Source organism: Podarcis liolepis, assembly GCF_965112155.1.
Source record: "Podarcis liolepis genome assembly, chromosome: 7".
NCBI lineage: Eukaryota > Metazoa > Chordata > Lepidosauria > Squamata > Lacertidae > Podarcis > Podarcis liolepis.
The window spans coordinates 93863337-93880995 of NC_139561.1; the positions used below are offsets into that span (position 1 = coordinate 93863337).

Genomic DNA, 17659 nt, shown 5'->3' on the forward strand with positions numbered 1-17659 from the left:
TTCCTGTTTGTTCCTGTAATAATTCTATCTTGTCTTGGTCTAAGTTTTTAACGATCATCTTTGTCTTATTCTTATTTAGTTTGAATCCAGCTAACTTCCCGAATTCTTCCATCTCCTCCAGAATTCCCTTTAAGCTGTTTATAGGATCTTCTACCGTTAATACCACGTCATCAGCATATGCTTTAACTTTGTATTCGTTTGAACCTAATGATATTCCCTTAATTTGTTTGTTTTGCCTTATTGCGTTTAGCAGAACCTCCAACACCACTATAAAGAGCAGCGGAGAGAGCGGGCAGCCCTGTCTTGTCCCTTTAGATATTTTTATATCTTCTGTTATGGCATTATTTATTATCAGCTTCGCTTTCTGTTCGGTGTATATTGCTTTTATCCCGTTCCAAAATTCTTGACCCACTTCCATAATTTCTAAATTTCTCAGCATGAAGTCCCAGGTGACATTATCGAAGGCTTTCTCCGCGTCAATAAAAATCAGACTAGCTGGCTTATCAATTCTGTCCGATAAATATTCTATTATATTAATTATGCCTCTTGTGTTGTTTTTTATTTGCCTTCCCGGTAGAAAACCCGCTTGGTCCTCATGCATTATCTTCACTAATATTTTTTTAAACCTTTTTGCTAAAATTCCCGCAAAAATCTTATAATCTGTATTTAATAAGGAAATGGGTCTATAATTTTTTACTTGGGTTGGGTCAGTATCTTGTTTTGGAATTATTGTGATAAATGCCTCCTTCCAGGTGCTTGGGATCTCTTTTTCCTTTAGGGTCTTATTCATCACCTCAACTAATGGAACCGTCAATATATCTTTCATTTCTTTATAGTAGCTCGCAGTAAACCCATCTGGGCCCGGGGCTTTACCTCTTTTCAGTTCCTTTATCACTTCCTCTGCTTCCTCTCTGGAAATGGGGGCATTTAACATTTCTCTTTGCTCTATCGAAATCTTCCTTACCATTTTCTCTTTTAAATATCTCTCTATTTTCCTATTGTTGTTTCTATCCTTATTCCTGTATAGTTGCTCATAAAACTCCGCAAATCCTCTTCTAATCCCTTTTGGTTCAGTTATCTCTTCTCCGTTTATTTGTATTTTGTTTATTGTGTTTTGTTCCTTTCTCTTTTTGACTTGCCACGCAAGCCATTTTCCTGGCTTATTAGCAAATTCAAAATTTCTCTGTCTTAATCTTTTGATGTTCCACTCAACCTCCTTATTTATCAACATTGCAAATTGGGTTTGGAGGGATTTTATTTCCTGCAATATCCTTTCATTATTTGGTTTTTTAATTAGTTTTTGTTCACAATCCATAATCTGTCTCAAAATCTCCTTAGTTCTTTTTTCTTTATTTTTCTTTTTCCATGCATTTTGTTGGATGAGCAGGCCCCTCATGACTGCCTTACTCGCGTCCCATACCACGTTTATTTTAACCCCTTTATCTTGGTTATCTATGAAGTACTCCAATAATTTCGTCCGAATCTTTTCCACAAATTTTTGGTCATCCCATAAGTTATCATTTAATCTCCATCTGAAAGTTCGTCCTTCAACCCCCTTCATCTCCATTATTATGGGGTTGTGGTCGGAGATAATTTTGGCCTGTATTTCAATTTTTGTAGTTCTTACTGTTAGTTCATTTGATATCCAAATTTGGTCTAATCTTGACAGTGATTCATTCGGTCCTGAATGAAATGTAAATTGTTTCTCCATGGGGTGTCTCAATCTCCATATATCTACCAAGTTATAGTTCTTCACCATTTCAAAAAATATCTTAGGTAGTTTCCCTCCTTCTGTCTTAGTTTTCCTTAATCTATCTATTTCTGTTGAGACCACCCCGTTCATATCTCCCATTATTATGATTTTTTGGTCCATGTAGTCAAATAATCTCTCTTCCAATGATCTGAAGAATTCTGTTTTATTGCCATTTGGTGCGTAGACTCCCACTATTATCATCATTTCCCCTTGCCATTTAATGCGGACTGCGATCATTCTCCCTTCCTCATCCTTAAATAGCTGTTGTGTTTCAATGTTATTTTTAATATATAATACTACTCCTCTTTTTTTCTTTTTATCGGAGGAGATAAACTCATTTCCTAACCTCTTATTGATAAGGATTTGCTTATGTTTACTGGCCACGTGGGTTTCTTGAAGGCATATGATATCTAAATTTTTCTTTTTTAGAATGCGTTCAATTCCATTGCGTTTTCTCTTATCATTCATTCCATTAACATTCCAACTCCATAGTTTTAAAGACATGTTGTTTTAGGTGCTACTCTGAGTTAGGTGTTACTCTGTAACCTTTCTGTTTCCTCTCCTTCTTCCTCCTCTTCTTCTTCTTCTAGTTCTCCTCTACTTTGTTCTTCCTCTTCACCTAACTCTAAATCCTCCCTCAATCTAGATCTACCTTCTGCACCCTTCTCCTCTTCCTCTCCCACTTGGAGCTCTTTATATCTTCTTGTGAATTTTCCTATTTCTTCGGGACTAGTCAATCTTCTTTTAACACCTTTATAGAAGAAAGAGACCCCTTCCGGAAATTCCCATCGGAAGTCAATTCTATTCTTTTTAAGTAGTTGAACTAGTGGTTTATACGATTCCCTCCGTTTAAGCAGCCTTATGGGGATATCTTTAAATAAAATAATATAATGCCCATCTATGTATAATCTTTTTTCCCTGTTTCTTTGCAAAACCAAATTTCTCATCTCTCTGTCTTTAAATGTAACTAAACAGTCCCCTGGATATTTCCTGGCTTTATTTGTTTTAATTTTCATTCTATACGCATTTATGATTGTTCTAGCCACATCTTCCTCTTCCACTTCCATCCACTGTGCTATTTCCTTCACTAATCTTTCTTTTATATTCTCATTTTGTACTTCTGGAATTTGTCTCAATCTTAAATTGGTCTCCCTCTGTTTTAGATCGTTCATTGCGATGGAGTCTTTAATTTCTTCCTGTATTTTGTTTAACTCTACTATCTCATTTCTCAATCTTTCCTCCTCTCGCTTCATCTCTTTCATTTCCTGCTTTGTCTTTTTTAGTCCCTCGTCCACTCTTTTTGAAACCTCTTTAATCTGTCCTTTTAGCTCACTTACTGTCTCTTCAATCTTTTTGTCCATTTTTCCGATTTTGTTATCCACCTGTTCCAATTTTGTTTCCAGATTTTTTTCGCTTTGTTTTATTTCTGCGAACATCCTCAATATTTCTGTCCTAAATTCTGTTTCTTGTTTTGAAGCTCTCCTATCAGTTGGGGTACCTCCCTCTGCCCCTTTCTTCTGCGTATGTGACATTATCCTTAAACCTTGGGGATTCCTTTTATGCCGGAAAAATAATAATAATAATAATAATAAAAAAATATGTAAATGTATTCCTTATAGTTAAACTATTCAGCTTTCAGTTAGCCCCCAAGAGGTCTTAGTCCCTCGGGATAGTATAAACCTTCTTAAATTTAACCACTTGAAATAGTCACTTGAAGTAACAGAGTCTATTTCCCCAACCGAAAAAAAATAAATAAATAAATAAAAAGAAAACTATCCCTCCCCTCCAGAGATTTTAAAGAGGTTAGTTAGGTCCACCAACCAGATTCTGATTACACTCTTCCCGCCTCAATTCAGACTCTTCCACCCACTCTTTAACAACCACTTTAACAACCACTTAGCCTGTGAGAGTCTTAATCTCCAGTTAATCTTTCCCAAAGTTTAGGTGCAATGCTTAATTTAGTCCAGCAGGGGGAGTCCGTTCTTAAGCAGAGTTCTTAAGTGTATAGAGAGTTAGTCAATTAGTCTTTCCTGTTTGTGGTTTCACACTGTTCACACTGTTCTTCCCCCGTTCCTGCCTCTTTCCGTGACCCAAATGTTAAGTCCAAAAAAGATAAAGAAAGTATAACAAACGTAGCAGATAAAGAAAGCTCCCAAACATGGTCCGTTACCATGACGACTAAGTTTTTTTCTAGTACCGCATTTCTCTGCCCTCCCTCGATTGTTTCCCTTTCCCCTCTACAGTGGGAGAGGGTCTAATTTCAAAGTGAGTCAGTGGGGGAGGGACGGACAATATAGCCACTAGCAGTAACTTACTTTCTCCTTCGGCTCTGCAAACCACACTGCGTCTTTTCCCGCTGAAGACAAGCTAACGCTGAACTCGGCTGTTTCTCTTTCTTCTCAGATACTTCCTTAGGCTCTCCCCTTTGCAATTTCCAGCACTCTTTCTGCGTATCTGAGTTTCTTTGTATCGAGGGCAAGGCGCTTAGCCTGCAGGCTCGAGGCTTCGCTAATTGGCCGCTGTAATGGCTGCCCAAATTGCCGTCTCTCGTTCCGTCGCTCTCTTCGCCTTTATACAAAGGCTACCTGACGACCAGACGAGTGACACCTTCGCACTGCTGGGCACCAAGACCTCTGGATACCCTCCAGAGGGTTAGCGGGAGTTTTGTCGCCCTCAAAAACTCCCAATTCGGCCGAAAAGCTAGAGCTCTCTCCGGAGAGACAAACCCTCGCCTGCAACCGGATCCGCGCCCGCCGGAAGTCTTGGGCCCGGTCTTATTCAACATCTTTATCAACGACTTGGATGATGGACTCAAGGGCATCCTGATCAAATTTGCAGATGACACCAAACTGGGAGGGGTGGCTAACACCCCAGAGGACAGGATCACACTTCAAAACGACCTTGACAGATTAGAGAACTGGGCCAAGACATACAAGATGAACTTTAACAGGGAGAAATGTAAAGTATTGCACTTGGGCAAAAAAAATGAGAGGCACAAATACAAGATGGGGGACACCTGGCTTGAGAGCAGTACATGTGAAAAGGATCTAGGAGTCTTGGTTGACCACAAACTTGACATGAGCCAACAGTGTGATGCGGCAGCTAAAAAGGCCAATGCAATTCTGGGCTGCATCAAGAGGAGTATAGCATCTAGATCAAGGGAAGTAATAGTGCCACTGTATTCTGCTCTGGTCAGACCTCATCTGGAGTACTGTGTCCAGTTCTGGGCACCACAGTTTGTCAGAAGGACACTGACAAACTGGAACGTGTCCAGAGGAGGGCAACCAAAATGGTCAAAGGCCTGGAAACGATGTCTTATGAGGAACGGCTAAGGGAGCTGGACATGTTTAGCCTGGAGAAGAGGAGGTTAAGGGGTGATATGATAGCCATGTTCAAATATATAAAAGGATGTCACATAGAGGAGGGAGAAAGGTTGTTTTCTGCTGCTCCAGAGAAGCGGACACGGAGCCATGGATCCAAACTACAAGAAAGAAGATTCCACCTAAACATGAGGAAGAACTTCCTGACAGTTAAGAGCTGTTCGACAGTGGAATTTGCTGCCAAGGAGTGTGGTGGAGTCTCCTTCTTTGGAGGTCTTTAAGCAGAGGCTTGACAACCATATGTCAGGAGTGCTCTGATGGTGTTTCCTGCTTGGCAGGGGGTTGGACTTGATGGCCCTTGTGGTCTCTTCCAACTCTATGATTCTATGATTCTAAAATAGAGACACTGACAAAGAAAACAGAAGCACTAGATATCTCCATGAAAGGAAGGGAGGAGAAGTCTGAAAAGCTGGAAAAGAAGACAAAAAATGGAAATCAGAACAGGAGACGCTTAGGATTGATGTGGACGGTTTGGGAGGAAAATAAGAGGCAGTTGCGGGTGCTTTGGCGGTTCTTGAGATGAGACCGAAAGCCCAGCCTCTGAGACGGAGAGGAGGGAGGAGAGCAGGATTTTAGCAAAGGTTTGAGCGGAGTGGCTGGGAGTGGAAGAGGAATTCATGGAGGAGGCGCCACCCTCCTCACAGCCGGGGGTGGTGGTTTTTGGGTAGAAAACCAATGTGAATAAATCCCTCCAGTGCCACCCCCTGGCCGGTCTTCCTGTCTCCCTCTCCCTGTGCCCCCACCCTGCCCAAATCAAAGTCCCATCCAGCAGCTGCCTCTCCAGGCCTTCCTCCATTCAACTTGGGGCCTCAAGGCGTGCGGGCAGAATTTGGTGGGGGGCCAGGTTGGGCTCAGAGGTCTGCTTTCCTTTCCTTGCACTGGGAAGCTTGTCTACTAACTAATGCATAAAGGATTGTTTGGAAGACAGCCCTCTCTACCCCCCACCCTGTTTTGAGGAAAACCCGCAGGAGGAGCGGGTAAGGGAGGGAGAACTAGGAAGTCCAGAAGTGACCGAGGCCAAGCAGCCGCATGAACCAGAACCACAACCGAGTGGACCAGCGGCGTCCAACCCAACGACCCCGTCACAACCGGCAGCCCTGGAACAAGAGCCAGGAACCCCTACCGAGAGACACCCAAGATGATAACAACTACGAATGCTAACCTCCTGGGCGCAACGGGAACTTAGAGGGGAGGGGGATTATGTACTAAGCTTGGAGCCTAGAACAAAAGGCAAGTAGGATCCTAGAATGCAACAACTGATTGGCCTGCAGGAGAAGACCAATCAGGCTCCAGGAGGGAAGCAGAATCAGCCAATCAGACGGGACTCATTGTGTAAATAATGTATACAAAAGCCTGAGGTTTGGGGTGCAATTAAATCACTGCTTTACAAGCTTCAATAAAGAGCATGAAATCACTACAGGACTCCTGAGTAGATTTCAGAGAATCTAATGCATCTTTGGTTGGGATTGTCCAGCAAGGAGATTGGAGATGGTTGCCAGTCAAAGGGTAGTTTAAGACGAGGGCGGGGGGGGGGAAAGACCTCCTTGTGAAAGGGGGGCAGTTTTGGGAGACATTCCAGCCGTGGCATTGGGAGCCAGATGAGGAATCCTGGAAGAGGACACTCCAGGCTCATCTAGTCCAACCCCTGCAATTCAGGAACCCCGGTTCTTAGTCCCGCCAGCTCCCTTGAGCTGGGCAACTCGGATGCCTGAAGCAGCGCCCCGTTGGAGAGCAGCCTTGGGTCGCCTCTGGAGCTGTCCGGACCTTTTGGATGGCTGTTTCCATCCCCCCTGCCTTCTGCTGGCAGGCCCGGTTGGGAGTTGTAGTCCAAAGCTTATTGAGGGGAGGTGGTTTTCAAGTTGGAACTATGTTTTGACCCTTTCCCAAAAGGAGATGCCACAAAGTGTGTGTCGGGAGGGTGTCTTTTCAGTGCCAGGATACAAGGTGCTCTCTTGACCTGGGAGCCCAATCCCTCTCCCCCACCCCTAGAAAAGGGGGTCTTCCCCTTATCCTCTCCTTGCAGGACCCCCTTTTCCTTCCTCTTTGCTCAGAGTCAGAACCAACTCTCTCTCAAGGGACCCTGGAGCCAAACACTTGCAGAGTTTTACTTCTCAAGCAAAGGGGGGGAAGGAATACATTCTTATTGCTCTTGAGATGTACAGAAATCTGTTCCCCGCGGAGGGAGAAGCTCGCCAGGCCCCCAAAGTCCCCCGATGGAGCAGCTCTGCACCTGCGCCACGCCCGGGGCTCCTCCGCAGGGAAAGACCGACCAGCAAAAGGGTTAAGTGGCACCAAGCTGGCTTCCTAGAGAGGAATAAAGGGAGGAGGCTATCCAGAGCACAAGCTCCGCCCCCATCTGGGCTTTTTTCTCTCTGCTCCACAAGTGCTGCCTGGGGGCGCCTTCTGGGATCCGGTGAGTCGCCTTGGGGAGATGGGGGGTCCCAGGGCTGCAGGGGAGGGTCCCCCCAAGAAGACCCCTCTGGGACCCTGGCTCCTGAGAGAGAGAGAGAGAAGGGAGCAGGGCGAGCTCCGCTTTGCAAGGGCTCAGAAGAACAGCCATGAGGGCCAGGGAGTCATGATGAGGGACCCCCAAAGTCATCTAGCCCACCCCCGGCCAGGCAGAAATCATCTGCCCAGCCTGGGGCTTGAACCCAGGGGCCTGATATCAAAGAGACTCATAGAATCATAGAAGAGTTGGAATAGACCACAAGGGCCATCGAGTCCAACCCCCTGCCAAGCAGGACTCGTGCTCTACCCACTGAGCTCTCCTGCCTTGTTCGGGTTCATTTCTGGAAAAGTCTGAGAGTCGTATCTGAAGTCGTATCTGAAGAAGTGTGCTTGCACACGAAAGCTCATACCAAGAACTACCTTAGTTGGTCTTTAAGGTGCTACTGGAAGGAATTTTTTTGTTTTGACTATGGCAGACCAACACGGCTACCTATCTGTAACTGAGAGAGAGAATGTGAGCTTGGTTTGCTCCACCTTGCAAGGGTTAAAAGGAACTGAGCTGCATTCCTAGAGAGGACAGGGAATAAGGGGGGGAATGAGGTCCTTCTGAGCAAATGCCCCTCCCTCCTTCCCAGGATCCTCCCTGCCAGAGGGGGAGGGGGCTTTCGTTTCCTCTGCAGGAGCTGCCTCAGTTTCCCTTCTGGCATCTGGTGAGTTTCCTCTCTTTTCTGCCCTAGGGTGCATTGGGGAGAAGTGGGGCGGGGTGTCCCAGGGCTGCAGGGGACGGATCCGTGGGGATTCTGCTCAGCTCCTGCAAGGGGATCCCCAAGCCAGGGCTAAGAGGTTCTGTCCCACTTCCTCTCTGCAAAGCCAGGGAGGCTGCAAGTAGCAGGAGGTCTGCAACTCTTCTCTTGCTCCTTTGGGGAGGGGTCCCTCAGTCTGGAAGAAAAGGGCCTGCAAAGGAACCCCGATGGGATTGAGGAATCAGCCACGTTCCTTAGCCCAGGTGGCAGCCAGATGGAAACATCTGGAGGCAGAAATAAAAACTTGGCCCCTGTGCTAAACAAAGTCCTTCCATCTCCCAGTGCGCAGTTAGACCCATGGAACTCCCTGCCACAGGAGGAAGTGATGGCTTGAGAAGAGGATGAGGCCCATTCAGGGAGGAGCAGAGGGCTAGCGATGGCTCCAGGCCCCCCAGTGGGAGGCAGCCATGCTTCTGAAGGGGGAGGGAGTTGCCCTCAGAACAAAGACAGAAGTCTGTCTTCAGAATATGGGAATATAGTGCTTGAACTCTGAGTCTGGGCTGTGATTCAGACTCATCCATGCTGGCCCAGGGAACATTTCTCTTCTCCTGACTGTGTATCAATCTTGTAGTAGAAGAATGCATTTGCTTTACAGGATTCTCTGGCACCTCTCATTAGGACAGGCAGAACTTGGCAGAAGACCTAGGGACTCCTTCCGATCTCCTGGGAACAGAGATGGATGAGCAAGACTCAGCTGGCCCTGAAGCAGGAAGAGGCCTTGCAACCCAACATGGGAGGAGTGGGGGAATCTGGGAAAACTCTGTTTGGTCACATTATGTGGATTTTGAAACTAATCTATGAATTTGTTTAATCTTGGGGGGGGGGGGGGAGTCACAGAGGACCAAGAGCCCAGAGAAAGGGAGATGTATTTTTGCACTCTAGTATGTGAAATGGGTACAAACGTCCACATTTAGGTGGCAACTCCTACTTGTTTGAAGGCGCACCTGTAGTTTTCCTTCGGAGTGAAGCATGCGCTCTTGGCTTCCCACTTACCTTCTTCTCTCGCAGGAGACGGAAGGAGGCCAGCAAGACCTGTTTGTCCATCTTTTCTTGGTGGCGGAGGGGAAGCTGCCCCTGTGGACCCAGAGCAGGTAGGAGGAAGGGGCCATGTGGGGAGAGAGGATGTCATGGACTGGGGGACACAGAGGAATGGTGGGAGGAACCGCCCAGGAAGGAGGGTTGAAGGCTCAAATAGGCTTCTGAGCAGTTCACACACCATACCAAAGAGTGGCCAGGATTCACCCCATCAGTCCCACAGTGGGGCTTTCCCCCTCTCATTCCCCAGCGCACCTTGGAGATGTCTATAGTGCTTCAGGAGGGTCCTCCCTGTCGCAAAATCTTTGTGGCACTTTAGCAGAAATGCTTAGAGTTCCAGGTTCTTCAGTGCAGTATATTTATTGTGAGCTCTATATATACAAATATCTACAGGCTATAATACAGGAGCAGTTCATACAGTCAAACGGAGTACCTGGCTGCACCTTAAGGCAAAGAGGAAGACTCTCTCTCTCTCTGACCACACTCCTCTGCACCACCACCTTGACTGCTGGACAGGTTTCCCTTTTAAACCAAGGACAGCCAATCAACTGACAGCACGTTATTCTGACCCACATCATTCTGACCCTGAACTTGCATAGAAAGTATTGCAGGCCGATTGCATCAGCCAGTTGCATCAGCTAGCAGACTCAAGCCTGCAGACCTACTATCTCACACAGCCTTCTGGGATCCCAACACTCCCCACCCGGCAAGAACAGCACAGAGGGACAGAAGAAGGGATCCTTCCATGTGGCAAACGGGAATGTTTGTGCACAGGATTAGAAGAATGATTTGAAGAACACCAGTTTCTTAATGCCCCTCATTAAAATACACAACGAATAATTCCATTAAAACATCAAAATATGCATCCATAAAATGTACAGAAAAAGAATCCAATTAATACAGAACATCAATTAAGAGGCAGAAAACAACAGAGTGTAACAGTTCACCCTTATGTTATCTAAGAGGACAACCTTTTTCTTTTAGGGTCCAGTGTGCTTTGAAGATGTAGCTGTCCATTTCACAGACGTTGACTGGGCATTGCTGCATCCTGACCAGAGAGCCCTCCATAAGGAAGTCAGGGAGGAGAATCGGGGGATCTCGGACTCTCTCAGTAAGGCTTAATATTATGCCTACCCCCCCTCCAAGATGGCCCCCTTTTGCTCTTGAAGGGTTGGTCTGTCTGCAGCCCCCACAGCCTCCCATCAGGGAACCTTCACGGGGGCAGAAGCAGAGGAAGGGCCTCAGGAAAGCAGCCATGGCTCTGGCCAGATGCACAGGAGGAGGAGGAGGGGCGCTGACCCAAATTATGATTTATTCCTTCAATGCCTCCTTCACGTCATGACTGGTCAAAGTCTTGTCTCCTCTTCTCTCCCTCAGTTACCTTACAGCTCTGCTGCAGTCCCTTCCCAGATACAGAGAGTGATCTGGGGTGTCGTGGAATCCTAGAACTGGAGAATTCTGCAGGTCTGCCCAGAACTCATTGCACCGAGTTCAAGGGAACTTCTTCCCCGGTAGTTCCTCTCGGGATCTCCGTTCGACTGAGCTGATAAAGCTGATCTTCCGGAATCGCCTCCACGTGATTGACGACCTGAGCCTCTGATAAGGCTCCAGGCACATTCCCCATTCAGCAGAGTTTCCAGCACAGGGAAGAGACGAGAGGTTTGGGCTACATTGCTAGGGGTTTTATTATCTAGCTACGCAGGCAGAAAAATACATCCTCTCTCTGTGAGAGCAGAGAGCAACTGAACAACAAAGGAACAAAGGAACAGGAAACCACTAACATCCCATCCGTCTCCTGTGAGACTTCCAACAGTATGGAATGTGTGGAATGTAGACAGAGTCTTGTGACTCCAAAGCACTGCTCAGTGGCAAACAGAAATGGCAAGCATTTTCTCCTCACTTACAGGAACATTGGGAAGACAAGCTGGCCTTGTTGTGAGCCAGGTGTCCTAGAGAGACTCTGAAAGGCCCATGGAATCAAAGGGAGGCTGGGGAGGAGAACAGGTCCTCTCAGGAGTGGCTTCCGAGGGCCATGATGCACTGGGGCAGGGCAGGGACAAATGCAGAGGGGCACTGCCTGCCAATCCAATTCCCCAAAATTCATCACCCATCCTGAGACCCTCAGAAGAAGATTCAGGGGGGGCCTGACCAGATTCAGGGGGCCCCTGACCAGCTACATGGCTGGATGGTCATTTCCACCATTCCAGAGGCGAGTCCCTCCCTCCCGACCAGGGAGGGGTGTTGCTTTACTTGCCAACAAGCAGGACACACGCCTGTTTGTTGCCATTAGGCTGCAATAAGCTCAGGGGAAGTAGCAGGTTGGGGCACCTAGGAGAATATCCTACACTGCACCTAGGAGAATATCCTACGCTGCACCAAGGATTCCCTGCCCCAGCTGCTTCAGGTTGTGGCGGATGTTCTCCTGGAGACACCTAGCTTGGTTGTCCTAGGGGAGTTTAACATCCATGCCGACACAACCTTACAAGGGGCCACTCGGGACTTCGTGGAAAGCATGGCCTCCATGGGGCTGTCCCTGAATAAGTCTGGCCCAACCCACTGGACATGCCTTGGACCTGGTGTTTACCTCTATGGATGTTGGTGATCTGACACTAAGTAAAAGCGAAACGAAAGAAGTGCCATGGTCAGATCACTTCCTGGTGCAACTGGACTTCTCCGTGACCATCCCCTCTGCAGGGAGGTGGGACCGATTTGGATGGTCCGCCCCCGCCACTTAATAGATCCAAATGGTTTCCAGAGAGTGGTAGGGGATGCTTTACCCCATGTTGATGGCCTTTCAGCTGATTCCCTAGTGGCCCGCTGGAATGTGGAGTTAACCAGGGCTATTGACTGTTTGGCTCCGAAGCGCCCTCTCCGATTGCATGGAGCCCGGACAGCCCCATGGTTTTCCACGGATCTGAGGGCAATGAAACAATTGTTGAGACTGCTAGAGTGCCGGTGGCGGATAACTCATTCCGAATCTGACTGGACACAGGTTAGAGCTCAACGTCGAACCTACCAAGTGGCGATAGCGACAGCGAAGAAGACGTCTCTATTGCATCTGCAGAAAGAAGAAGAAGAGTTTGGATTTGATATCCCGCCTTTCACTTCCTTTAAGGAGTCTCAAAGCGGCTAACATTCTCCTTTCCCTTCCTCCCCCACAACAAACACTCTGTGAGGTGAGTGGGGCTGAGAGACTTCAGAGAAGTGTGACTGGCCCAAGGTCACCCAGCAGCTGCAGGTGGAGGAGCGGAGACGCGAACCTGGTTCCCCAGATTACGAGACTACCGCTCTTAACCACTACACCACACTGGCTCTCAAACAGCAGCAGGAGACTTTTTCAGGTGGTTCACAATTTAGCGAGTGTGGTGTAGTGGTTAAGAGCGGTAATCTCGTAATCTGGGGAACCGGGTTCGCGTCTCCGCTCCTCCACATGCAGCTGCTGGGTGACCTTGGGCCAGTCACACTTCTTTGAAGTCTCTCAGCTAAATTGTGAACCTCCTGACTGGGATGAGAGCTCAGCAGCCAGTCTCTTTCCAGCTCCTCCTTCTCCTGGCTCATCCTCCCAGTTCATTCCTGGCCTGATTTACTCTCCCAGGACACCACACACTGTCCTTCCCACTAAGCTCAGAGACTCCTTTCTCTAGCTGGTGATCTTTTCCTCAGAGTGGATGTTTCCACCCAGAACCAGCTCCTCTCACTCCCCATCTTCACCACCTCCCTCCAAAACTCCTAGCCATGGGGGGAACTGGGCCCAGGTCTCCCTCCTCCAGCTCCAGGGCTCTTAGTCTGTCCGATAACCACATGGGGCGTCTTTGGGTGTAATAATAATAATAATTTATTATTTATACCCCGCCCATCTGGCTGGGCCTCCCCAGCCACTCTGGGCGGCTTCCAAAAAAATATTAAAATACTGTAATACATCAAATATTTAAAGCTTCCTTAAACAGGGCTGCCTTCAGATGTCTTCTAAAAGTCTGGTAGTTGTTGTTCTCTTTGACATCTGCTGGGAGGGTGTTCTACCACTGAACACTCTGTTCCCCCCAGTTCCCCATGGGGATGAAGGGCAGCTGCCGTGGGGGAAAGACCCCTTGCGTTGTCGCATATTAATTGGGGGCAGAGGTGGGATATGAAGGTAAAACCCACACAGATCCTATTTAGTTTTGAGCGGACTGGCAGACTTAAACATTCATGAGGAAAACTGGGTGCTGCACTTACGCCCACAGATATGGGGAATTTTGAGTGAAATATACTCAGATCTCAGAGAGGATGAAACCTCTGATTCCCTCACATTTAAAGAGAGAGTGAAAGTGCGCTTTGGACTGACTGCAGAACAAAGCCAAAAAGCCTTTCGTGAAATTAAAAGGAAACCAGGAGAGACTTAGGCCCAACTGGGTAGCAGAATTGACCAAGCTCTGGACAGATGGGAGGAAAGTTAGATGAGCTCAAACAGCTCATCAGTTTAGAGCAATGTTTCCAAGAGGTTCCTGCTCATTTAGGCTGAAAACAGTAACTGAAGTCTCTACCTTGGGAGATGAAATCAAAGGAGACTCAGGGGGAGCAGTAATACTCAGTCCCTTCAAGAAAAAGCAACCCAGGGAGGAAGTGGGGTCTCAAAACGACAACCCTGAAGGGCGGGCCCAAGGGTGCCGGGGGAAAAGAGCCGTGATATGAAGTAAAAACCCACACAGAAACGTACCCAGAGACACAGAACAACCAGTTTAATAAAGGAGTGAAGTTCTTTGATTAAAAAGAGAAAAAATTCCTGTCAGAAAATGACCAGCACGCGCCAAGCCAAAGAGACTCAGGATGACCCAGCTGCTGCGTCTGAGGAGAATCCTAATATATTGAGTTAGAGATGATGAGGCTAAGATTGGAATTGTCTAAGGTTGAAGGAGAGAAAGAAAGAGAACAGGCCAGAATGGCAGCTGCCCTTCATCTAGCAGAGATACAGGCAGAGAGAGAGAGAGAGAGAGAGAGAGAGGGAGAGAGAGAGAGATGAGCCCAAGAAGAAAGAGACATGTTTCCTTTAAAAATGGAGGAGATTCAGGCGAGGGCAGAACTGCCGCAAGCAATGTTGGGGGTGGAGATTTTGCCTCAGCAAATGTAAAGTATGTACAGTGGTACCTCAGGTTACAGGTTACATGTCATAAACATCCTTGTTAAATAAAATCGTTAATGTTTATTTGAAGAAATCTTGCCTGAGACTCCCAATTAGTGAGTTTTACCTCACGCAAGTCACCCACAAGATAATCTGAGGTAGTTGGAGGGCATTTGTGGGAATTGTGTTCTGTGAGGTGGGTGCACTATATTTAAGAGAGAGAACGGGCCCAAGGCTGCCAGGGGGAAAAGACCCCTTGCGTTGTCGCATATTAATTGGGGGCAGAGGTGGGATATGAAGGTAAAACCCACACAGATCCTATTTAGTTTTGAGCGGACTGGCAGACTTAAACATTCATGAGGAAAACTGGATGCTGCACTTACGCCCACAGATATGGGGAATTTTGAGTGAAATATACTCAGATCTCAGAGAGGATGAAACCTCTGATTCCCTAACATTTAAAGAGAGAGTGAAAGTGCGCTTTGGACTGAGTGCAGAACAAAGCCAAAAAGCCTTTCGTGAAATTCAAAGGAAACCAGGAGAGACTTAGGCCCAACTGGGTAGCCGAATTGACCAAGCTCTGGACAGATGGGAGGAAAGTTAGATGAGCTCAAACAGCTCATCAGTTGAGAGCAATGTTTCCAAGAGGTTCCTGCTCATTTAGGCTGAAAACAGTAACTGAAGTCTCTACCTTGGGAGATGAAATCAAAGGAGACTCAGGGGGAGCAGTAATGCTCAGTCCCTTCCAGAAAAAGTAATGATTGGAAACCCAGGGAGGAAGTGGGGTCTCAAAACGACAACCCTGAAGGGCGGGCCCAAGGGTGCTGGGGGGAAAAGAGCCATGATACGAAGTAAAAACCCACACAGAAACGTACCCAGAGACACAGAACAACCAGTTTAATAAAGGAGTGAAGTTCTTTGATTAAAAAGAGAAAAAAATCCTGTCAGAAAATGACCAGCAAACGCCAAGCCAAAGAGACTCAGGATGACCCAGCTGCTGCGTCTGAGGAGAATCCTAATATATTGAGTTAGAGATGATGAGGCTAAGATTGGAATTGTCTAAGGTTGAAGCAGAGAAAGAAAGAGAACAGGCCAGAATGGCAGCTGCCCTTCATCTAGAAGAGATACAGGCAGAGAGAGAGAGAGAGAGAGAGAGAGAGAGAGAGAGAGAGAGATGAGCCCAAGAAGAAAGAGACAGGGAGGCCAAGATGGCCCATGAAAAAGAGATGTTTCCTTTAAAAATGGAGGAGATTCAGGCGAGGGCAGAACTGCCGCAAGCAATGTTGGGGGTGGAGATTTTACCTCAGCAAATGTAAAGTATGTAAAAGCTGATGGTGTGCAGGCCTAACGGTCCAAGCTTCAAAATGCCAGTTTTCAAAAAAACTATTAAACTATTAAATAGTAAACTATTTGGGTCCCGTCCCAAGGGGTGGAAATATACAACCTGATTGGAGCAAGGCAAAGGTCCTTCAAGAGGGGCCTGGACCCTCCACAGAAAGAGAAAGAAGAGCTTTTCTGGGGGGACAGGGATATTGTCCTCCATTTATTCCTCCTTTTAGCCCCCATGCTGCTCCTTGACATGACTGGGTGAAGAAAGACCAGCCAGACAAGAGCATTTGGAGGGACCAGTGCCAGGCAGCGTTGGGACATTGAAAAACAGCCCTAGATCCGGGGTCAGCAAGCTTTTCCAGCCGGGGGCCGGTCCACCCTCCCTCAGATCTTGTGGGGGGCCGGACTATATTTTTTGGGGGAAATGAACGAATTCCTATGCCCCACAAATAACCCAGAGATGCATTTTAAGTAACAGGACACATTCTACTCATGTAAAAACACGCTGATTCCCGGACCGTCCGGGGGCCGGATTGAGAAGGCGATTGGGCCACATCCGGAAGAGGACGGAGTCTTCATCTCCTTGGTTGCCCTTCTCTGGGAGGGTGGGCAGATTGTGAGGAGCAAAAACGAGGATGCGATGATGACTCTCACTTTCAATACTCCTACTATAGGTAGGCTAGAGAAGCTGTGAGATGTTTTGCTGAGGGGGGGCAGGAGAAGAGAAGAGTAACGCAAGTCTTCCACCCCCAGTTATGTCTCCTCCAGAACATCTGGCCAGAGACATTTTGACAAAAAAATCCACCTGGACAGAATTTTTACCCCTGAAAAGGAGGACGTGTCCTGGGAAAAGAGGACACATGGCAACCCTTCTTCTCTGGTGTCCCTCGTAGCCGAGTAAGACTGTCTCCCCTAAACACGGGTTCAACCATGAGGCCCTCAGTGACTGTGGGGGCCAATTCTGGATCCAGGCGTCCTTCCTTGCCTGGTTGAAGGAGCTGTGAAGACACGCTGATTCCAGAGGATGAGGAGCGTCAAACACACCGTTTAACCCACACGGGTCTGGCACCCGGTGTTGGCAACCCAAGTCTCAATCCAATTCCAACATTTATGAGGTATTTTGCGGGGCTTGGGCACCCACCAACTTAGAACAATGTCACCCGAGGGGGAATAAAAGGCTTCCTAGGAAAACCCCCCTGGCTGCTCCTGGGTTGCTTCCAAGGCGACTTCACCAAGAACATACATTTATGGCTGAAATACAGAGACAAAGCAGCAGGTGGGACAACACAGAATGGCCCCCCCAGCCATGTCTGGCCATGTCTCCCCCCTCCAGCCCCCCCGGGACCCCCTCTTGCTGGGACAGGGCTCTCTGCCCCCCAGCCCCCCCAGGGGCCCCCAAGAGAGACTCGCCCCCCCCCGAGAAGAGACACCCCCGGGTCCACCATCAGCCCCCCACAAAGACCCCCTCTCCCCCGCCCAGAAGCCCCTTCGCAGCCCCAGGCAGAGAGACGGGCTCCTCCTCCCGGACACGGGTTCCCCCTTCACACGCACACTCGCCCAGTCCCGGGTTCTGGGTCCGGCTTCTTCCCTGCCTCCTCCTCTCCGCCCCGGGCTCCTCGGCAGGGAGAGAGAAGGATGAGCGGGGCGCACCCGGCTCGCCAAGGGTTAAGAGGCGCCGAGCTGGCTTCCTAGAGAGGACAGAAAAGGAAAGTGGGCCGCTCCTCCTCCTCCTCCCCTCTGACGTCCCTTCCGGCCAGAGCGGCCTCGCCTTCGCCTGCCGGGCTCTGGTGGGTCTCCTCTCGGGGGAAGCCTG

General features: G+C 48.1%; 3 protein-coding genes across 3 annotated transcripts in view; all 3 read left to right on the forward strand.

Moving 5' to 3' along the window:
- Positions 1 to 16660, forward strand: part of LOC310712893 (zinc finger protein 213-like) — a 356206-nt gene extending 339546 nt beyond the window's left edge. Inside the window, exons 4-6 of the mRNA XM_083516339.1 lie at positions 9393 to 9475; positions 10404 to 10530; positions 10797 to 16660. Coding sequence (XP_083372465.1) covers positions 9393 to 9475; positions 10404 to 10530; positions 10797 to 10966 — 380 coding nt within the window. The 3' untranslated portion in view covers positions 10967 to 16660. The remainder of the gene's footprint in view (positions 1 to 9392; positions 9476 to 10403; positions 10531 to 10796) is intronic.
- Positions 1 to 17659, forward strand: part of LOC310712784 (uncharacterized protein) — a 42496-nt gene that overhangs the window by 12266 nt on the left and 12571 nt on the right. The gene's annotated exons all lie outside the window — the stretch shown is intronic.
- LOC310712782 (uncharacterized protein) overlaps positions 17400 to 17659 on the forward strand; it is a 48730-nt gene continuing 48470 nt past the window's right edge. The window contains exon 1 of the mRNA XM_083516130.1: positions 17400 to 17633. The gene's annotated coding sequence lies outside the window, so the exon portion shown is untranslated. The remainder of the gene's footprint in view (positions 17634 to 17659) is intronic.